Raw genomic sequence first — 21,187 nt, 5'->3', positions numbered from 1 at the left:
AATTAAATCTTTTTCTCTCCCATATATAGCCTTAACCACTCTTCCTTCTTTTTATTTACTGCCCTTGTCGCGGGGTTAATGAACCCTAAACCTCCTTTTTCTTCTTCCCATTAATGGAAATGGGAAGAAAAAAAAAAAAAAAAAAGAGCAACCCAGAGTGGAACCCAGAGAGGAAAAACTGAAAATTCAAAGTAGCAGCATTACTTGCTGGACGAGGGCTGGCAACACCTTAAAGGCTTAGCATAGGGAGACAATCCCGGAAGACCCCCGTTAACACATATTTCACCCCAAGGCTACATCATTTTGGTGTGGTATGTAATTTTCGCTTTCGAAGGAGCTGGTAGCAGTCCCGGGAACCTTCCCCGGAACACAGCTCCCCTCCCTAGGGCCCCAGGCAGCAAGGCTTGTGGGGCGACGTCCCGGCTCCGAATTTGCAGCGAGGCCCGGAAATCGGTCCCGTTAGAGCCGATTTCACCCGTCAGGAATGCGTTCCGCCCCGCCGCCTCCCCGCGGCAGACGCCCTCGGGTGTCCCCGCTTCAGGGGCGGCGGGGGACAGCTCGAGGGAAGCGCCGCGTCGGCCCGTCACAGTATCTCCGGGCAGGCCGCCGGCCGCAGACGCCCGGGGCCAGGAGGACTGGGCTTGGGGCGGATCCCACGCTCCGCCTCGGCCCCCGCTGCCCGGGAGACGCCCGCGCCTGGGCCCGGTAGGGGACCCGGAGCAGCCCGAGGCCTTACCCCCTAAGCCTGCCCCGGCCCCCGGCTCCCGTTGGACACGGGAGGGGGCGCCTTTGCCACAGGACTTCCGAATCCATTTCTGTCCCAGGGATACGCGCAAGGGCTACGGCCGGGCCAGAGCTCCCCGGGTCGCAAGCGGGAGCCGCCCCTGCCCTCCCGCTCCGGGGCGCAAGCTCCTCCGGTGCCCGCCCGTACCTTTAAGTCCTCAGAGCTGCGGCGAAGGGCGGAGGGCGCGCAGGCCCATCTCCCAGCAGCGGCGACAGCAGCCCGAGGAAGCGCGGGGGAGGGTCCCTCCGACGCGCCCAGGCGCCTCTGTACCGGGGCGGCGACGACGGAGGGGAGGGGTCCTGACGGCCGCTTTCCCGAACTCCTCCTCTGCAGTTGTGGCTCGACGACTGCTCCCGGGAACCAGCGCCGCAACTGCCAACTCCCCCTCCCGCAGCCCCCGCTTTCCCCGCTTCCTCCTCCCACTCCTTCCTCCCGCCCCCTGCCGCCCCGCCCCGCCCCGGCGCGCCGCCCGCGTGCTCTGCGTCATGGCGTCACGCCCACCGTGCCCGCTGCGGGTGACTCGAAACGAGGTCGTTTCCTCACGCGCGTTTGTTCCCGCGCGGGAGCCGCCCCGCTGCACCCGAGCGGCCCCTACTGCGGCCCCCCACGCCTGTGCCTGGCTCGGGGGACTTCGCCTTGAGTGCGCCGGGCGCTGGGGCCAGTGTTTCTCTGCCCGCCTCTCCGTGGCCCCGAGAGCGTCTCCTCCCAGGACAGGTCGGGGTGGCTGGAGCGGCGCCTGATTGAAGGGAGTTGCCGGACTCGGCGACCCCTGGCTCTTGGCAGTTTGCAGGGCATTATTCATCCATTATTCATCATTCTCGGGATTCACCTGCTGGATCGGCGGGCCACGGGAGAGAAGCGCCGGGATGTTGCAGCTCTCGGCGAGGAAGTATCCTTTCCGAGAGGGAGGCAGCCCCCCGTGCGTTTGCAGCCGCCCTCTTCGTCTTACTGGACCTCAGTCTTTGCGGAGGCTGTCGGGAGCAGTACTTAGCCACAATAGCAAGCCTACGTAAGGGTTTGGAAAGTATCTTCCACTCACCTCTGTTGTTTCTTTTTGCGTATGTATGTGCTGTTTTGCAGTCACATAATCAGAATTCCTGTTTCATCTCTAATACATTCCGAATTACTTGAATCTAGCTTTATTTCTTCCTTCCTCTTGTATCTTTTCAGCCAGTCATATCCCCTTTGAATGTTTTCATCTACACTAGTCTTGGTATAAATTCTTCTTAGTCGAATAAACAGATTTAGTCTGGGCCTGGTGCATTTCCTCCTGGTTTATTTCTCTTCAAGATTTAGATCACTTTTCCGTGGAATACTGAGAAACGAATGTGATAGAGGCTGGACAGAATGTCCATTTGCCATCTGTTACTTAACTAAATATATCACTCTCTCAGTCCTTGTTTAGTGTGTCTGTGTAATTTAAATTAGAAACAAACCAAGGAGACATGGTCTTTCAGAATGCACTTGGTATCTTTGGTAACCCAGTAAATGTTTACCAATTAGAAAATGGAACAAGCTGAGCAGTTTAGGTTTAAGTGTCTTTGACCTCGAATCTTAAAGGAAGTAATTATGGCTATGTTTATTTTCCTTTATGGGACGTTTTAAAGCTGTTATACCTTTAAATGCTACTTAAAGGCTGCCAGCGATTTTATATATGGGATACTTTAAGCCTGCAGATAGCACAAGAATAATAAGTTAAGTACCCATACATCATACCCTTCTTGAAAATATATCAACATGTTAACATCTCAACACAGACAGAGCATTGGCTGGAAAGGGGGTTTTGAATAAAGAGGCTGTGCCGAATGAAAATGGTCTTACACTCTGTACGGTTGTATTTTCCAGAGATGCTGGTCTGGCTTTCTTGTCTTCCTGAAAGAAGGACTTTCTATTCTTCACTAGAGTAAATAAATCTATTAAGAAGCAAATACCTATTGAACATCTCCGACTTGAATTCCTAGAGGCACCTCAAACTCAGGCTGTCCAAGATGTAGTTTATTCTTTTCTCAAAGCATGCTTCTTTCACCCAGACACAAGCCAGAAATCTAGGCGTCTTCCCAGGCCCCATCCTTTCTGTCCCTTCCAATTTTGATAACTAACCACCAAGTCCTGTGCTCTCTCTTCCATATCTCTCTCTGCTTTTAGAGCAGTGTTTTCAACTTTGGCTGCATATTGGAATCCTGTGGGAAGGTTTAAAAAATTCTTATGTCCACACTGCACCCACCAATTAAATCAGAATCACTGAGGGTGGTGCTCAGGTGTCAGTCGTTTTTAAAACTCCCCAGGTGTGCCGGGCATGGTGGCTCACACCTGTAGTTCTAGCACTCACAGAAGTGGAGGTAGTTGGATCACTTGAGACCAGGAGTTCAAGACCAGCCTGAGCAAAATGGCAAAAATACAAAAATTAGCCTGGCGTAGTTGCCAATGTCTGTAGTCCCACATACTCCAGGGGTTGAGGCAGGAGGATCATCTGCAGAGCCTTGGGAGGTAAAGTTGTCAGTGGGCCCTGGTCACGCCACTGCCCTCCAGCCTGGATGACAGAGTGAAACCCTGTCCCAAGAAAGAACAAAGGAAGGGAAAGAGAAAGGGAGGGAGAGAAAGAAAAGAAAAAAGAAAACTGGGTGCAGTGGCTTGAAAAGTAATCCCAGCACTTTGGGAGGCTGAGGTGGGTGGATCACTTGAGGACAGGAGTTTGAGACGAAGGTGGGCAACATCTACAAAAATACAAAAATGAGCTGGGCACCGTGGCACATGCCTGTAATTCCAGCTACTTAGGAGGGTGAGGTTGAGTTACTTGAACCTGGGAGGTAGAGGTTGCAGTGAGCTGAGATTGTGCCACTGAACTCCAGCTTGGGCTGTAGAGCGAGACTCCATCTAAACAACAACAACAAAAACTCTTAGGTAATTCCAATGCACAACCAAGGTTGGAAACCACTGCTCAGAGCTTATCATTTCTCACTAGAGTACCACAAAAGCCTAATTGGCCCCAGGTGCCTTAATTTTGGCAGCATTTTCTTTTATTTCCCTCCTCTCCTAATTCATTTAACAGCAATTCGATAAATATTTGAGTGCTTACTGTGTTGGGGATGGAGTGTTTGCCGTTACAGGCAATGAGACTAAAGCAATGAAAAAGCCTATATTTCCATTAGCATGGTGCTTACTACATAGCGGGTGAGGAATGAAGAAGAAAAAATAAAGAAAAGGAGATACATTTACCAGAATAACAGAAACCAGAGAAGCTGTAACTTTAGTTTTGTCTCTCAAACTTCAATTCTTCTGACATTTGAGCTGGGTTCTATAAGACAAGAAGGAGGCAAACTAGTTAAGAGGTGAGGAAGACAGAGGAGCAGCAGATGCAAAGGTCTTAGCCAGAAACATTTGTCAAATTCAAGGTAGCTAGAGGCTGAACATAGTAAAAGGGAGGGGAGTAGGATGTGGGTGTTGGGAGGTGGTCAGAAAAGTAGGAGGGAGCCAGATTATTTAATACCTTTTCAGGTATGGTAAGGAGAATTCTAAATGATTGGTATGAAGTGTGATGAGATAATAGGTGTTTAAGTAGTGTGACATCTGATTTGTCTTTGATAATGATCACTCATGCTGTTCTGTGGATGAGATTAAAGCAGAGCAAGAGTGGAAGTAGGGAGACCAGTTAAGAGGCTACTCCAGGAATCCAATAAAGATATCTTAGTTCTTTGAACCAGGGTGGAGAGTATGGAGACAGAAGTGGATGGTTTTGGTATTTGTTTTAGAGATATAATCAGTGGAACTTTCATGGAATGGAATAAAAGTGGCAAGTAAGAGCAAGAGAACTTTTAAAATCTTTTTTATTTTTTGAGACAGGGTCTCACTGTCACCCAATGGCTCGATCTCATCTCATTGTAACTTCCACCTCCGGCACTCAAGCGATCTTTCCACCTCAGCCTCCTGAGTAGCTGGGACTTCATGCACATGCCACCGTGCCTGGCTAATTTTTATATTTTTGTAGAGATGAAGTTTTGCCATGTTGCTCGGGTGGGTCTCAAACTCCTGGGCTCAAGTGATCTGCCCACCTCAGCCTTTCAAAGTGCTAGGATTACAGGCGTGAGCCACCGTGCCCAGCCGAGAACTACTCTTTGAGTACATACTACATGACAGGCACTATTCTAATTGCTTTATAGGTATTAAGCCACTGAGTTTATCATAAAGAGGCCCTACAGGTCCCAAATTAGGATCTGAGGAAGGAGAGTTTAAGTAATTTGCTGAAAGTTACATAGCTAAGTGGCAGAGCTGGGATTTGGGTCATCCAGCAGGTTGGCTCCAGAGCTCATGCTCTTCTCTTAACCCTACCGTCAGCCACTCAAGTGAACATTTCTTTAGCCACAGTAAGCTACTCACAGTACCACAAATTCCCCCATCCTTTCTTCTCTTCCTTCTCTTCTTTCTTTCACACACCCTGCTAACTCTTTCTCTTTGTAGGTGCTATCTAGCTTTGTAGATGCTACTATGCTTAGAATGCCCCCTCGCTTCTCCTCTGCCTGGCTCATGTTTATCAACTCTCACTGGTTCTGACAGGCTATATCAAGCTCATGTTCTCTAGCTCCACAGCAACTGTGCTTACCTCTATGATTTTCTACATAAAGCACTTCATTATTTGTAGGCCTTTCCACTAAACTTTGAAGGCAGAGAGCTTAATGCCTGACACCTAGGGAGAGAAGAAGGAAGCAGGCAAAGAAACTTAGCGATGCACATGACACGCCTACCCTAGATGCTGCAAGACACCAATATGGTATTGTCTCTGCCCTTGAGAAGCTTGTAAACTTGCCATGGAAACCAACACAGAGAGAATCACTCTAAGCTAGTGCGGTTGCACACGCCTGTAATCCCATTACTTTGGGAGGCTGAGGCAGGCAGATCATTTGAGCCTAGGCAACATGACAAAACCCATCTCTACAAAAAATATAAAACTTAGCCTGGCATGGTGGCGAACGCCTGTAGTCCCAGCTACTCATTAGGGTAAGGTGAAAGGATGACTTGAGCCTGGGAGGTGTAGGTTGCAATGAGCCGAGATCACACCAGTGCACTCCAGCCTGGGTGACAGAGCAAGACTCTGTGTCCAAGAAAAAAAAGAAAAAAAAAATATATATATATATAATCACTCTAACATAAGGGCCAATAAAGTACATATGATATAAACACAGGACAGGGTACCATTAATTCTTCAGGACATCAGAGGCAAGAAGCTTGGCCTTTGTTTCACTGGCAAAAAAAAAATGCAACTAGGAATGAATGGGAGCTTGGGAACTTCCTCCACCATTATTTTGCCTGGCTAGGGAAGGCAGTCGTGGGCCTTGTCCAGGAAGGCTTGGGAGATTCTCATGTGGTGCAATTGATCATTGGAATGTCCTACTTCTTGACTCTCCTTCTTGTCCTATGTGACTAAATATACTGATTTCCAAATTGGTTCTGTTTCTTTCCCAGCAGAGTAATTGGTACAATTTCTTTTTTTTTTTTTCAGACACAGTCTCACTCTGTTGCCCAGGTGGGAGTGCAGTGGTGCAATGTGATCACACCTTAACCTCCTGGGCTCAAGCGATACTTCCACCTCAGCCACCTGAGTGGCTGGGACTATAGGTATGTGCTACCATGCCTGACTAATCTCGCTTGTTAAAATAGATTTCTGAGTTTCATCTCAGACTAATAGAATCATTATCAGTGGGGTTGGAGTGCTAGAATCTAGTTTTCCACAAACTCTCCTGGTAATTCATATCACATGTTTGAGAACCACAGCATAATTGTTTCAGCCATTATGATAATATCCCAACTTTAGGAAGTTTTCTTCCACTAGATCTCTCATGGGGCCCTTGAGAGAGTGCCAGAGGGAAAGGAAATTGTTTCTTTCCTCTTCATGGAACCTAATGCAATTACTTATAATATTCTTTATTTCCCCTTTCACCCATTCTCCTGACATATGCCCAGACCTCTTTTTGATGGATCCTCGGGCGACTGTTCCCATTTGCCTACTCCAGTCTTTCTTGGTTCCCTTCCCTGTCTGACTGACTCACAGGCAAGCCCACACTGTGCTGATGACCTGGACTAGAATCCCCCAGAGCCCCCTACAAATTGAGCTTGACTCACTCCATGTTTGACAGGATGAGGTTGGCTCACCAGGTCTATAGTGGCAGGATGTGCTGGGGCAGGATGCCAGCAGGTGATGAGCAATGACTTAAAGTGACTATATGTGGCAGTTTGCCCAGGACAGTCATACCTTATACCTATTGTGGGGGCCTGATTATTAATAGTACCCTCTTTCATTCTCAAAGGGTCCTGGGTTAGACAATAAATTGCATGGTCACCCTGGTAATGAACCTCATGTCAAGAGCAACTGTTGTGACATTTTAGCCCCTGGATAAGGCCTAGACTACCCCTCCTCACCCTCTGCCCCTGACTCCATGCTATGGCTCTGTCCTCCCCTCAGATTTCTTTAAACAATCCATTGTGGATTGTTTAGGCCTCATTAAGGGATTTCTAGGAGCCATGAAATTGTTGCCATATTTACTCTCTCTAACAATATCTGGAAAATATTTTTCTTTGGTTTTTAGCACCTGGTATAGTTGTGTTTCCCTTGTTTATTATCCCCATTTGTTTTTGTCTTCTGGAAACCTAATTGTGGAACTGACAGTATTTCCCTTGGCTGTGAGAAAGCTTAGAGCCTTATATGTGGTCTCCTTCCGGTCTGTGTATAATATTTAACAGGATGTATTTTATATATTTAACTCACTCTTTGCTTACATTCTGTGTCCTCATTTCTTCATGCCTTCAGACTGAAGTTTTCTGGTGCTTTATTTTATGTATATTTGTAGCCCGTCTTTTTATCAATTTTGAAACACGGCAAATATAAAAAAAAAATGTGTATGAATACATGCCCACAAAAAAATGGGTACTGATTGTTATATAACTGAACAGGATTATATTTAAATGTATAGACAGAATAATTTCCACACTTAGGAAATATAATTGTAAGCAATGAGTAGCACTTCAAATAATGCTGGCATAGCATTCCTCAACTACATTATTACCTAGAGAGTGAAATGATTGCAAACAAAAGCAAACAAACAAGAGATTAAATTAATTTTCAAGCTGGAATACTTTTAGATATGACCCAGAACCTTGATACCCAATAATGCAACAAAGAACACTCACTCCCAGATTTACATAGTCTAATTTGATAGCATTCATGGTTGTTTACCCCCAAAGTGAAATCCTATGCTGTTGGAAATGGAGAAAGGGAGAGGAAGAGTGATGGCTGGAGGAATCAGATTTGGGAATGCACAGTCCAGATGGTAACAGTGACCCACGAGGAGGAATTGTGGCCAGAAGCATGCAGCCCAGAGCAATCCCCAGGCAGTTGTTCTTCCTGCTGCCCTGGATAATATGGTGAGAGGTTATTCGGACTGGCACCCTGTGGTTTGCAGCTAATGTAAAGCTGAATAAAGAAATTCACCTTAATCAAATTACTGATGAACATATTTTACAACTAGTTTGTTTTGGAGGACACATTGAATTTCCAAGACTCAAAGATAGACATTCTATGGATGGCTTAGTAAGTTACTTTATGGATAAATTGGGCTTATAGTTAAGCCTACTTCAAAAAAATTTTGTAACCTAAAATTTTAGTGAGATTATGTTTTATGTGGTGATTCCTGCTCTTTTTTTAGCAAGAATATGTATTTTTCTTAGGATGGAAGTATTTTTTAAATATAAAAGCTTTTGGAAAATAAGGTAATACATCCATGTAGACCCTGTAAGAATAAATGTTAACTTTTCTCATATTCATATTATTTAAAACAAGAGAAATGAGACATAGAAATGGAATTGAGGCCTACTTTGCACTTTCCCCTGCAGCAACATTCCTTTCTTCCCTCAGGTAACTGTTATCCTGAAGTTTTAACTATCTGGTTCACTTTCTGTTTTTTGAGGCAGAATCTGGCTGTCACCCAGGCTGGAGTGCAATGGCACAATCTCATCTCATCGCAACCTCTGCCTCCTAGGTTCAAGTGATTCTCCTGCCCCAGCCTCCTGAGTAGCTGGGATTACAGCTGCCCGCCACCACGCCCAGCTAATTTTTGTATTTTTAGTAGAGACGAGGTTTCACTATGTTGACCAGGCTGGTCTCGAACTCCTGACCTCAGATGATCCACCCACCTGAGCCTCCCAAAGTGCTGGGATTATAGGCGTGAGCCACTGCACTCAGCCTTTTTTTTTTTTGAGATGGAATTTCACTCTTGTTGCCCAGGCTGGAGTGCAATGGTGCAGTCTTGGCTCACTGCAACCTCTACCTCCTGGGTTCAATAAATTCTCCTGCCTCAGCCTCCCCAGTAGCTGGGACTACAGGCACCTGCCACTACGCCCAGCTAATTTTTGTATGTTTAGTAGAGACAGGGTTTCACCATGTTGGCCAGGCTGGTCTCAAACTCCTGACCTCAGGTGATCCAACTGCCTCGGCCTCTCAAAGTGCTGGGATTACAGGTGTGAGCCACTGTGCCTGGCCTGTCTGGTTCATATTTTTACACTTTTATAACATAAGTACAAATTCACAAATAAGTTATTCTATTGTTTTATGTTTTAAATAGTTTTACTAAGCAAAATTTTACCTAAATGATTTTATACTGAATGCATCATGTTATAGCCTTTCTTTTTTAAACAACAACAACAACAGCAAAACTCAACACTATTTTCAAGATCTACCTATGTTGATACATGGAAATTTAGTTTATTCATTTTGAATGCTATGTAAATGAGCATACATGTATTTTCTGGCTCATGCAGGAGAGTTTCTCTAGGGTATATGCCTAGAAGCAGAATTACTGAAGAAACTGTTTTAAAAGTTGAAAAATACTATAACCAACCTCCTTCCCCATTCTGATTACACTTATAGGTGCTAATGTTCACTAGGTGGAAAAATAACAGGTGCATTTGGAGTCTCAGAGCCCTTCCAGTAAAAGGTCTAAAATGACTAAATCAGGGTGATGAATGTCCATACATTAAGGTCCTTTAAACCCGTCTCTTATCTTCATAATGAAGGTGATAAAAATACCTTCTTCATAGGGTTTCTATGTGGATTAGGTAAAGTAATACATATAAAGCATTTAGCACAGTGTCTGGCACTTCGTAATAGCTCAATACAGGCATAGCTCGAAAATGTGGGTTCAGTTCCAGACTACCACAATAAAACAACATTGCAAATAAAACACGTCACACAAATGTATGGTTTCCTAGAATATAAAAGTTATGTTTACATTGTACTGTGGGCTATTAAGTGTGCAATACATTATGTGTAAGAATGTATATACCTTAATTTAGAAATACTTTATTGCTAAAAAATACTAATGATTATCTGAACCTTCAGCAAATCAAAGACATAATCATTTTGCTGGTGTAGAGTCTTGCCTCAATGTTCGTGGTGGCTTATGGTCAGGGTAGGTATAGTGGTTTCTTAAAATAAGACAACAATGAAGTTTGCCACATTGATTGATCCTTCCTTCCACAAAAGATTTCTATGTAGTATTTGCTCCTGCTTAACAGCCTTTTACCCACAGTAGGAGTTCATTCAAAATTGGAATTGATCCTCTGAAACTCTGCTGCAGCTTTGTCAACTAAGTTTATCCTTTGTTGCCATTTCAACAATGTTTCCAGCATCTTCTCCAAGAGTAGATTCCATCTAAAGAAACTATTCTTTGCTCTCACCTGTTCAAGTTACATCATGAGATTACAGCAATTCAGTCACATCTTAGGGTCCACTTCTAATTCTAGTGTTCTTGTTATTTCTACCACATCTGTGGTTACTTCCTCCCATGAAGTCTTGAACCCCTCAAAGTCATCCATGAGAGTTGGAGTCAACTTCTTTCAAACTCCTGTTAATGTTGATATTTTGAACTCTTCTCATGGGTGACAAATAGCTTTCTGATTGGTGAATTTTTATGGAAAGTTTTCAATTTGTCCAGATCCATCAGAGGAATCACTATCTATGGCGTCTATAGCCTTATAAAATGCATTTTTTAAATAAGAAGTCTTGAAAGCTGAAATGACTCTTCCTTCCGTGGGCTGCAGATGGATATTGTGTTAGCAGGTATGAAAACAGTATTAGTATCCTTGTACATCAGAGTTCTAGGTGAATTGTCAATGAGCAATAATATTTTGAAAGACATCTTTTTTCTGAGCAGTAGTTCTTAACAGTGGCTTAAAAATTAAGTAAACCATACTGTGAACAGATATGTGGTCATTCAGGCTTTGTTGTTCTGTTTCTAGAGTACATGTAAAGTAGGTTCAGCAAAATTCTTTTTTTTTCTTTATCAATACCCTGAGAAAATTTAGCACAATTCTTAGGAGCCCTAGTGTTTGTGGAATGGTAAGTGAGCACTGGCTTCAGTGTAAAGTCAGCCACTGCATTAGCCCCTAACGAGAGAGTTAGCCTCTCCTTTGAAGCCAAGCATTGACTTCTCTGTGAAGTCCAAATGGCATCTTCTTCCTATATGAGTCTGTTTTGTGTATAGATAATCTGTTGTTTAGTATAGTTACTTTTATTAATGATCTTAGCTCGATCTTCTAGATAACTTGCTGTGACTTCTACATCAGCCCTTGCTCCTTCACCTTGTATTTTTGTGGTACAGAGCAATCTCTTTCCTTACACCTTGTGATCCGACCTCTGCTAGCGTCATACTTTTCTTTGGCAGCTTCCTTACCTCTCTCAGCTTTCATAAAGTTGAAGGGGGTTAGGGCCTTGCCCTGGATTAGGCTTTGGCTTAAGGGAAGGTTGTGGCTGTTTTGATCTTCTGTTCAGACCACTTAAACTTTCTCCATATTAGCAATAAGGCTGTTTCACTTATAATTCATGAATTCACTGGAGTAGCACTTTTAACTTCCTTCAAGAACTTTTCCGTTGCATTTACAACTTGGCTAACTGTCATAAGAGGCCTAGCTTTCAGCCTATCTCAGCTTTTGGCAAGCCTTCCTCATTAAGCTTAATCATTTCTAGTTTTTGATTTAAAGTGAGAGGCGTGCGACTCTTCCTTTCATTTGAACACTTAGGTGCCATTATAGGGTTACTAATTGGCCTAATTTCAATATCGTGTTCCCAAGAATAGGGAGGCTCAATAAGAGGACGAGAGATGGGGGAACGCTGGTCAGTGGAGCAGTCAGAACACGAGCGTGCGCGCGCGCGCACACACACACACACACACACATATTTATTGATTAGGTTCACTGTCTTCTGTGGGAGTGGTTCATGGCACTTCAAAACAATTACAATATTAACATCAAAGATCACTGATTACAGATCACCATAACAGATATAATAATAACTTAAAAGTGTGAAATATTGTGAGATTTACCAAAATATGACACAGAGGCATGAAATGAGCACAGGCTGCCGGAAAAATGCTGCCAACAGTCTTGCTGGATGCAGGGTTGCCACAAACGTTCCATTTGTAAACAAAAATAAAAAAAAAAAAATCTGTGAAGTGCAGTAAAGGAAAGCACAATAAAACGAGGTATGCCCATAAATATGAGCTGTTACCTAGAGTGTTATTTTAAGATGCTGGGATATTCAACTCCATGGCTTTTATTTAAAGATAGTATTTCAGAGAACATTTTTAAGGAAGAAAGAAAACTTTATTCTTCTCTGTAATGTCATTTTTGGAAGTTTTATCTTCATGTTTTCCTTTTCCTTTCATATTGTATTTAGTTCATATTCTTGGCAGAATCTCAGCGCTGAAACAGTAAGAAGAAAACAGTAGAGAAAGGCAACTAAGTAGAAAATAACTCCTGCTGAAGCCGGACAGCCTGTTTTTGCAGGACAACCATCTTTCACCCTTTTCTTCTGCCATCCATTCTTAGAATTGTCATATTAACTGCATGTATGCTAGCCAAGAAACTCATCAGCAATTACCAAAAACAATTCTGTTTCTAGTACAGCTCCAGTTTTAAAAATCCCATCTACCTTTGCCAGGGGAATCCCATTAGAAATGTTTTAGGGGAAGGACATATTTAAATAGTTATTTCCTAGCAAGTGTGGTCAAAACCCACAATGGTTAATTGAAAGTTGGTGTGATATAAAAAGATAGGCAAGAGATGACATGTAATAACTTGAACGTCAGCTGTTACTTATGGCTGGATGGGAAAACTTAGGACCCTTTGTTAACTTGTTGAAATTCATACTTGGGAGTTTTCAATAAACATCAAAAGTTGTTTGTAAAAAGACTGTGCCAAGCCAACATTCCTATCAACAATCAAAGAAAATAAGATTTTTAAATGGTTGGATAACTCATCAAGGGAGAAAAATTTCTCTGCGGTCTCGGGGCCAGAGATCTGTATTCAATTTCAAATTGTTTCTAAGGGTTTAGTGTCCTGTGATAAAAGTAAAACTTTGTAAATATATCCCAAGGACGTGAGGGAAAAACTGAACAGTTACTACAGAGCTGTGATTTTGAGATAGCTTTGTTAAAATAAAATTCCCACACACTGAAGTTGCTACTATAATTTATTTTTTACAGAGGAGGATGCCCAATCTAGATTTATAAAGTTAGTTCTATACATCGCATGAGCTCTTTAAAATGATCTTCTCTGTGTTTCAGTGTTGAATCAAAGAGGAATAATTTAGTGGCAAGCATTTTGGGGTATAGAAACAATACTTGAGACTATTTTCAGAAGTACAGTCTGCAACACAATCAGACAGTTTGGATGACTAAAGTAGATGATTAATCACAAAGAAGTATTTCTTTTGTTTCCACCTTAATATTTACTGATTTACAGACCAAACAGGAAAACACATGTGGATTTTTTTTTCTTTAAAACAAACAATGGAATCCCTTGAAATACTACATTTTACAGGCTAAGGAGAGTAAAAGTTCCTTTCATTCTCTCCTCTGTCCAAACCGTACTCCCACTTCACCCCCATCTGGTTATGAATCAGTGTTTTTTTTAATTAGGCTTCTAACATACCTTTGCATTGATTTTTCACAAACGAAGAATTTCCAACCTGAGAAACACAAATGTGAATCTACGTGTTTGCTTCAAGAAAATTCAAAACAAATAAACAGAACCTTATGACAAGACATTTTAACAAGAGGTGATAGAAAAATTGATTAAAAGCATATTTCGTTTCTCTTTCTTTCTTTCTTTCCTTCTTTCTCTTTCTTTCTTTCTTTCTCTTTCTTTCTCTGTTTCTTTCTGACAGAGTCTGTCCCCCAGGCTGGAGTGCAATGGCACGAGTGGTGGGAGGCTCACTGCAACCTCCGTCTCCCGGGTTCAACTGATTGTCGTGCCTCAGCCTCTCCAGTAGCTGGGATTACAGGCACCTGTCACCACAGCCAGATAATTTTTTGTATTTTTAGTACAGATGGGGTTTCACCATGTTGGTCAGGTTGGTCTCAAACTCCTGACCTCAGATGATCCACCTGCCTCAGCCTCCCAAAGTGCTGGGATTATAGGTATGAGCCACTGCGCCCAGCTTAAAAGGATTGATTTTTAATAGAAAATCCTAAAAGGAGAAATGTGTTTGATACTAAAGGCAGAGAACTTAAAAGCCTGAAGGGTTTTAGCAGAGAGTTTGGTTTCTGAGTCTTCCACAAACTAGTTACAATGCAACTGTGTAAATTTATAAGTTATAAAATTACAAAGTAATTCTATGTGCTATCTGCTGTCCTGATGTTTTATGCTCTTTGCCTAAAGCTCTCGCAAGTACCTGTAATCTCATGGCCTTGCCAGTCTATTGCTGTTTTCAGTCTGTCTCCACCCTTGACCCCATTTCCAGCCTGGCTTGCATCACCTTCACATGCATACAAAACTCTTACCCTGTGTTCATTCCACTGTGCTGGTCATGCCAGTTCCCATCTGCCTGTTTTTTCTGTTCTTTCTTCTGAACTTCAGAAAAATGCTGATTCAATTCTGCTTACATGCATACCACCTAACCTCAGTTTAGCAACCTCTATTCAATTTCTTGTTGATTCCAGAGCACAGTTCTTAACAGCAATTCCCAGCATTTTTCATTCTTCTAAGTCCCTAATGCCCACATTCTTTCATTCCTTATATTTAACAAATTCTAAGTAAGAGTAAAAAATATGCTATGTACTGTGCTGGGCAGGCATTAGAGTAAGGGCAGGCATTATAGTCAGGGCAGGCATTACAGTAAGGGCAGGCATTACGGTAGGGATAGAACAGACCCAGTTCCTGCCCTAACAGATCTTGTAGTCTAGTGAGGGAAACAGGTAGCCCCTCCCCCTTTCCTGCTCTACTGAGAACATTCAATAAAGGGGAAAGCACTGACCGCCTTATCCACCTTTGCCCCATGCCATTTCTCCCTGCTCTCCCTTCAAATTTCTCTGTCTTTCCTTCTATATAGGAGGAAGAGCCAACCTTTTTTCCTTCCCATGAGCCCTTGAATTCATTCCCTTCTATCTTCCAAGACCTTATTCCTTATGGGCCTTAATATTTTTTATTCTGAGATAAATGATACTTAGCCCTTTAAACAGTCTGTATCAAACAAAATTGTATTTCGACTCTGATGAAAGAAGTGCTGAGCACATTTGCTGATATTTTCAAACTCAGAATTGGCAGGGTTTCTTTGAGTGTTATCTTATATTTCTTTTCCTTTTGAAATTTGGTTCTGTCCCAAAATAATCAGCAGAGGAGCCATGGGTTGACATCCTTGGATATGGTCTAAACATTCTGATCAACAGTCGCTCAGCAGATGTGTCAGCATTACTTCTCTTGAAATGATTTTATGTGGATTGTCTTCCAGGTACTTTTTATTTTGCTATGAAGAAAAGTCCCACACATCTCTAGTTTGCTTTTTCAGTTTTTAATCTTAGCCTAGCTAACACATGTAAAGAAAAATTATTCTCATTTTCTGGCTTACTAATTTTGGATTGGTAAGGAGGAGTGTTTTGAGTATCTAGGAATTCTTATAAAATGCCCTGTTAGATTTAGCAATGACTTCTTCTTCTTCTTTTTTTGAGACAGAGTCTCACTCTTTCACCCAGGCTGGAGTGCAGTGGCACAATCTTGGCTCACTGCAATCTCTGCCTCCTGAGTTCAAGTGATTCTTATGCCTCAGCCTCCTGAGTAGCTGGGATTACAGGCAAGCACCACCATGCCTGGATAATTTTTGTATTTTTAGTAGAGATGGATTTTCACCATGTTGGCCAGGCTGGTCTCAAACTCCTGACCTCAAGTGATCTGCCCACCTCAGCCTCCCAAATTTCTGGGATTACGGGCATGAGTCACTGTGCCCGGCCACAATTACTTCTTATATGCTACTTACTGCATCAGTTCTTGAAAACCTCTCTGTTAGCGGTGATGCCATCCAAGACTTTATTGTGGTCATAACCTGGGAAATCCTGAGTGGATGGTCCCTCAGTTCCAGTGTCTTATTTTTCAGAAAGAGGGTGTTAGAACTTTCCCTTTAGGAAAACATCCGGTTCCTCTTTGGAAAATAACCCAAGTTTGGAAAGGTGATGGGAGCGTCACGGATGGTTCTGCTTCACCATTGTTCTTCAAGGCACCATTTCTTCTCCAGGGACTGAGAAAATGTGAGCGACAAGCACAAATATATAACTTCTTTATTGCTGTTGACACAATCTGACAGCTATTGCAGAGATTTGTGAGAAAACTGAGACATAAATCCTAGCAAACAGGTAGGCTCTTTGAATGTTTGAGGTAAGAGTCTGGCATCATGATGAGAGTCTGAGAACTCAGTTCTTTTACAAGAGTGGCTGCCTTTGCTCTTGAATGCATGCATTATGGGAGGTGAGATGAAAGGGCAGGTGGTATCTACATACCCCCACTCTCCACCCACTCTTTGCACAGTACACCTCCCTTTCTTTGGGTCAGGGAAGACTCCACCTTCTGCCACACCCTCAGTGTGCCAGTTGCAGATTCTCTTTAATTATTATAACTGGCACTTTTCCAGAGCCTCAAGGGACTTAGGACCTTGTGGCAGTGTTGGGGCTGAGACTCACTGAGTCAAAAGATCTAGCCTCTGCCAGGGAGAGATCAGCAGTGGAAATTACCAGGTCCAAGGGACAAGGTGAACTTTAGTTTATTGTGTGGTCTGTTTACATGCACAGGATCTAGCCTAAGGGGCTTGGGGCAGAGAGTAGGAGGGGACTTCTAGGTGTTAACATTTTAAGACAGCAAGTGTTAGTGCAAATCTTAGATCAGGTAGGTCTTTCCAAATAGAAGAAGTGGCTTATAGCCTTGTGCAAAGTGTCTTCTATAAAGCAGGTGAGGAGGTCATAAGGGAATCAGGAACCCCAGATGACACAGCTAGAGTACGAAGGGCTTCAGTTCTGCTCAGGACGTGGTGGGTGTATCTAGGAATCTAGGACTTGGATGGAAGGTTTATCAGTTTGGCTCCACAGTGATGACTTCTCTAAAGCATGGGCCTGATGTGACCAATCCTAGGTCCCTCCAGAGCTGTCCTGGCTGCTGCCCTTTAATTGGCTATGGGAGAGGGGTGGTACAGCTTATAGAAACTAAAGTGTTCATTCATCCAGAACTGCTGGCACAAAGCAAAAGTGGGTGCAAAGGTTGGCAGTGACTGACCTGAAACCACAGGTGAAAGCTCATTTCACACATGCACATATACACACATACACGTACACCACAAACACACACATTACAGTGTTCTGTTCTTTTGGCTCAAAATATGCCACCTACATAATTACAAAAGGCCTGACTTGTCAGCCATTCATGAGGAAAAAGACTTGGGGATTTTAATGGTCATAAGCTCAAAATGAGTGAGTTATATACAGTGATGAAAAAAAAAAAGCCAGTGCAATCTTAGGTTGCATTAGCAAAGTATGTGTAGTGTCCAGATAAAGGAAATCAGTGGTCCCACTGAACTCAGCAGTGGTTGAACCCCCTCTGGAGGCTTATATTTAAGCACATTTTAAAGAGAGACACACGCAAACTAGCATGAATCCAAAGACAGACAACTAGGTTAAGAGAAGTCTGGAAATCATGTCACCTGATATGTGGTCAAAAGAACTGGTTGTACTTGGCTAAGAGAGAAAAGACTGGAGCAGAAGTGAAGTGTCTTCCAACACTTAAAGGATCGTCTGATGAAAGAAGGAGTAGCCTCATGGTTTGTTAATTCAGAGGGCACACTGAGTACTAGATTTAAGCTCAATGAAAAGCAGACATTTTAAAGAATCAGACCCATATGAGAACAAAATTAATTATTTTCTCATGTATCCCATACATTTGGACAAATGAAAAAAATTAAATACTTTCCAAAATCATTAACTATCTGTTACTGAATATGTTCAAGTAGAGCTTAAATGGTCACGTAAGGGGTCCTAATTTGTTTTTTGGGGAGGAGGCAGTGGGGGACGCTTGAATAGGAGAGGTTGGGGAGATTGGACTAGAGGGCCTCCAGGATCCTCCTTAGCTCTTAGAGTCCATAACTACTCTCTACTGACAGCGTTTCCATCCAAACACCATCCCTTCCATTTCTTCCAGAGCTTGCTCCCACAATCTCCCCAACCTTCATCTTAACTTTTTTTTGCCTCCAAATGTTCTTTCCAATTTTTTTTAAGGAAGGGAACAGCTGTCATTTGATTTTGATTTTGCCCATAACGACTGTCATTATTTTTATTATTTTCAAATATTCAGTTTCTTTGTGTTTGGAAACAGCATCCTGATTTCTTTGGGGACCCATCCCTCCCTCACTTTTGGTCCATAATATTAAAATGACCTGTAAGGGTTATCATATGATCTTTGCCTGACCTACTAGTGTTTGGAATAGTGATCATTTTAGGGATCAGAATATGACACAGGTTGTCCAATATGAGTTAGTGCTGAGATTTTTAGTGGAATGATTAGGAACTGTTGGGGACACTTATGTGTTAATTGCAAAGCTAGAGTTGCCAGAAGCCAACATGTGGGAAGAGTCTGCAAGAGAATAAAGCCAACACAGAAAAGTGGGTGTGGGGGAGGGTGGAGAAAGAGAAAGAATATCCTGATGTTATAGTTGAGTCTCTGGACTTTCCAGTTACCCAAGCCAATAAATTACCTATTTTATTTAGCTCTCCATCTCTTGAAGCCAAAGTAGTCTCAACAATGTTTGTTCTTTCCGTTTCTAACTTCTTCTCTCTCCTTCCCATGGCTTCTAAGGCCTATGAAAACTTGGCCCTGTCCACCTCTCCAGCTTCATCTCTCTCCACAACCCTCTTGAGACTCTTACTGTGTATATAGTCTTAATGTGAAAAGCGCAGACTGGCTCCAAGGCTCTGAGCTGGTCTTTTTGAAATCTGACTCACTTGGAACATTTTTGCAGGGAACCTTCTTTTCACTCCTAAATGCTTTTTGTCTCTGAGTCTTCCTTTTACATTGATCTGTCCATTTCTATCCATGGCTCTTCCACTTTTCTACTCTTTGGGTTGGAATCCTAATCTAGTATCTAACATATTTGTTAAGCACATCCTATAAGAAAGACAACATTCACAGGCCCTGTCATCTTGGGCTCACAGGGAAGAGCACTGACTAACAAAGCTATATCCGAATCACAATTTGGAGAGAATTCAAGTGGCTGTCCTTTCGAACCTTGATTTCACATAATGTAGAAAAGCCATTGTCCTCTTGATATTTTCCCATTGCAATTCCTTTCAAGACATCTTATTTAGAATGGAAAAACAGATATAGGCCAGGTATGGTGGCTCAAGTCTGTAATCCCAGTACTTTGGGAGGTGAAGGTGGGAGGATTGCTTGAGCCCAGGAGTTTGGGACCAGCCTGGGCAACATAGTGAAACTCCATCTCTAAAAAAAAAAAAAGTAGCTGGGCACGGTGGCATGCACCTGTAGTCCCAGGTGCTCAGGAGGCTAAGGCAGGAGGATTGCTTGAGCCCAGGAGGTCAAGGCTGTAGTGAGTCATGATTGTGCCACTGCATTCCAGCCTGGGTAACAGAGTGAGACCCTGTCTTAATAAATAAAAGAAAACAAAAACCAGATATATGGCACAAAATTTGAAAGGAATAAAAGAGTAGAGTGAAAGTCTTTTAAAATCCTATTCCTTAATTTCCACCTCTTCAGTGCTCCTCCTGCAGACAACTATTATCAGTTTCATATGTATTGATCAAAAGCAAGTCTGTGCACATACAAATACATCTATACATATCCTCCCCAGCCCTACCTACCCCTCTTACACAGTACTAACCTTTGCACCCTGCTTTTTTACTCAAAAATATGTCTCAGAGAATTACTATTAATATATCAATACCTACAAAGCTACACTTCTTTTTTTTTTGTATTTTATTTCACTTTATTTCTTTTTTTTTTAACTTGCATTTTAGGTTTTGGGGTACATGTGCAGAACATGCAAGATAGTTGCATAGGTACACACATGGCAGTGTGTTTTGCTGCCGTCTTCCCCTTCACCCACATTTGGCATTTTTCCCCAGGCTATCCCTCCCCCCTTCCCCCCCACCGCTGTCCCTCCCCTATTCCCCCCAATAGACCCCAGTGTGTAGTACTCCCTTCCCTGTGTCCATGTGTTCTCTTTTTTCATCACCCGCCTATGAGCGAGAATATGCGGTATTTCATTTTCTGTTCTTGTGTCAGTTTGCTGAGAATGATGTTCTCCAAATTTATCCATGTCCCTACAAAGGACACAAACTCATCCTTTTTGATTGCTGCATAGTATTCCATGGTGTATATGTGCCACATTTTCCCAATCCAGTCTATCATCGATGGGCATTTGGGCTGGTTTCAGGTCTTTGCTATTGTAAACAGTGCTGCAATGAACATTCGTGTGCATGTGTCCTTGTAGTAGAATGATTTATAGTCCTTTGGATATATACCCAGTAATGGGATTGCTGGGTCAAATGGAATTTCTATTTCTAAGGCCTTGAGGAAACACCACACTGTCTTCCACAATGGTTGAACTAATTTACACTCCCACCAACAGTGTAAAAGTGTTCCTATTTCTCCACATTCTCTCCAGCATCTGTTGTCTCCAGATTTTTTAATGATCGCCATTCTAACTGGCGTGAGAAGGTATCTCAATGTGGTTTTGATTTGCATCTCTCTAATGACCAGTGATGATGAGCATTTTTTCATATGTTTGTTGGCCTCATATATGTCTTCTTTTGAAAAGTATCTGTTCATATCCTTTGCCCATTTTTGAATGGGCTTATTTGTTTTTTTCCTGTAAATCCGTTTGAGTTCTTTATAAATTCTGGATATCAGCCCTTTGTCAGATGGGTAAACTGCAAAAATTTTTTCCCATTCTGTTGGTTGCCAATTCACTCTAGTGACTGTTTCTTTTGCCGTGCAGAAACTGTGGAGTTTGATTAGGTCCCATTTGTCTATTTTGGCTTTTGTTGCCAACGCTCTTGGTGTTTTGGTCATGAAGTCCTTCCCTACTCCTAT

The 21,187-nt window shown here is 42.7% G+C and overlaps 2 protein-coding genes across 2 annotated transcripts in view; one reads left to right on the top strand and one right to left on the bottom strand.

Annotated features, from left to right (window-relative positions):
* The window catches only part of RNF19A (ring finger protein 19A, RBR E3 ubiquitin protein ligase), a 45,513-nt gene extending 44,352 nt beyond the window's left edge, over nt 1–1,161 (bottom strand). Inside the window, exon 1 of the mRNA XM_002759353.7 lies at nt 932–1,161. The gene's annotated coding sequence lies outside the window, so the exon portion shown is untranslated. The remainder of the gene's footprint in view (nt 1–931) is intronic.
* The window catches only part of LOC118148345 (uncharacterized), a 90,368-nt gene that overhangs the window by 8,891 nt on the left and 60,290 nt on the right, over nt 1–21,187 (top strand). The window contains exons 2-3 of the mRNA XM_078352479.1: nt 335–1,793; nt 6,279–6,394. Coding sequence (XP_078208605.1) covers nt 335–1,524 — 1,190 coding nt within the window. The 3' untranslated portion in view covers nt 1,525–1,793; nt 6,279–6,394. The remainder of the gene's footprint in view (nt 1–334; nt 1,794–6,278; nt 6,395–21,187) is intronic.

The sequence above is a fragment of the Callithrix jacchus genome, chromosome 16, assembly GCF_049354715.1.
Source record: "Callithrix jacchus isolate 240 chromosome 16, calJac240_pri, whole genome shotgun sequence".
Lineage (NCBI taxonomy): Eukaryota > Metazoa > Chordata > Mammalia > Primates > Cebidae > Callithrix > Callithrix jacchus.
The sequence above is the reverse complement of the archived record's forward strand: the minus strand, read 5'-3'. Positions and strand labels throughout refer to the sequence as shown.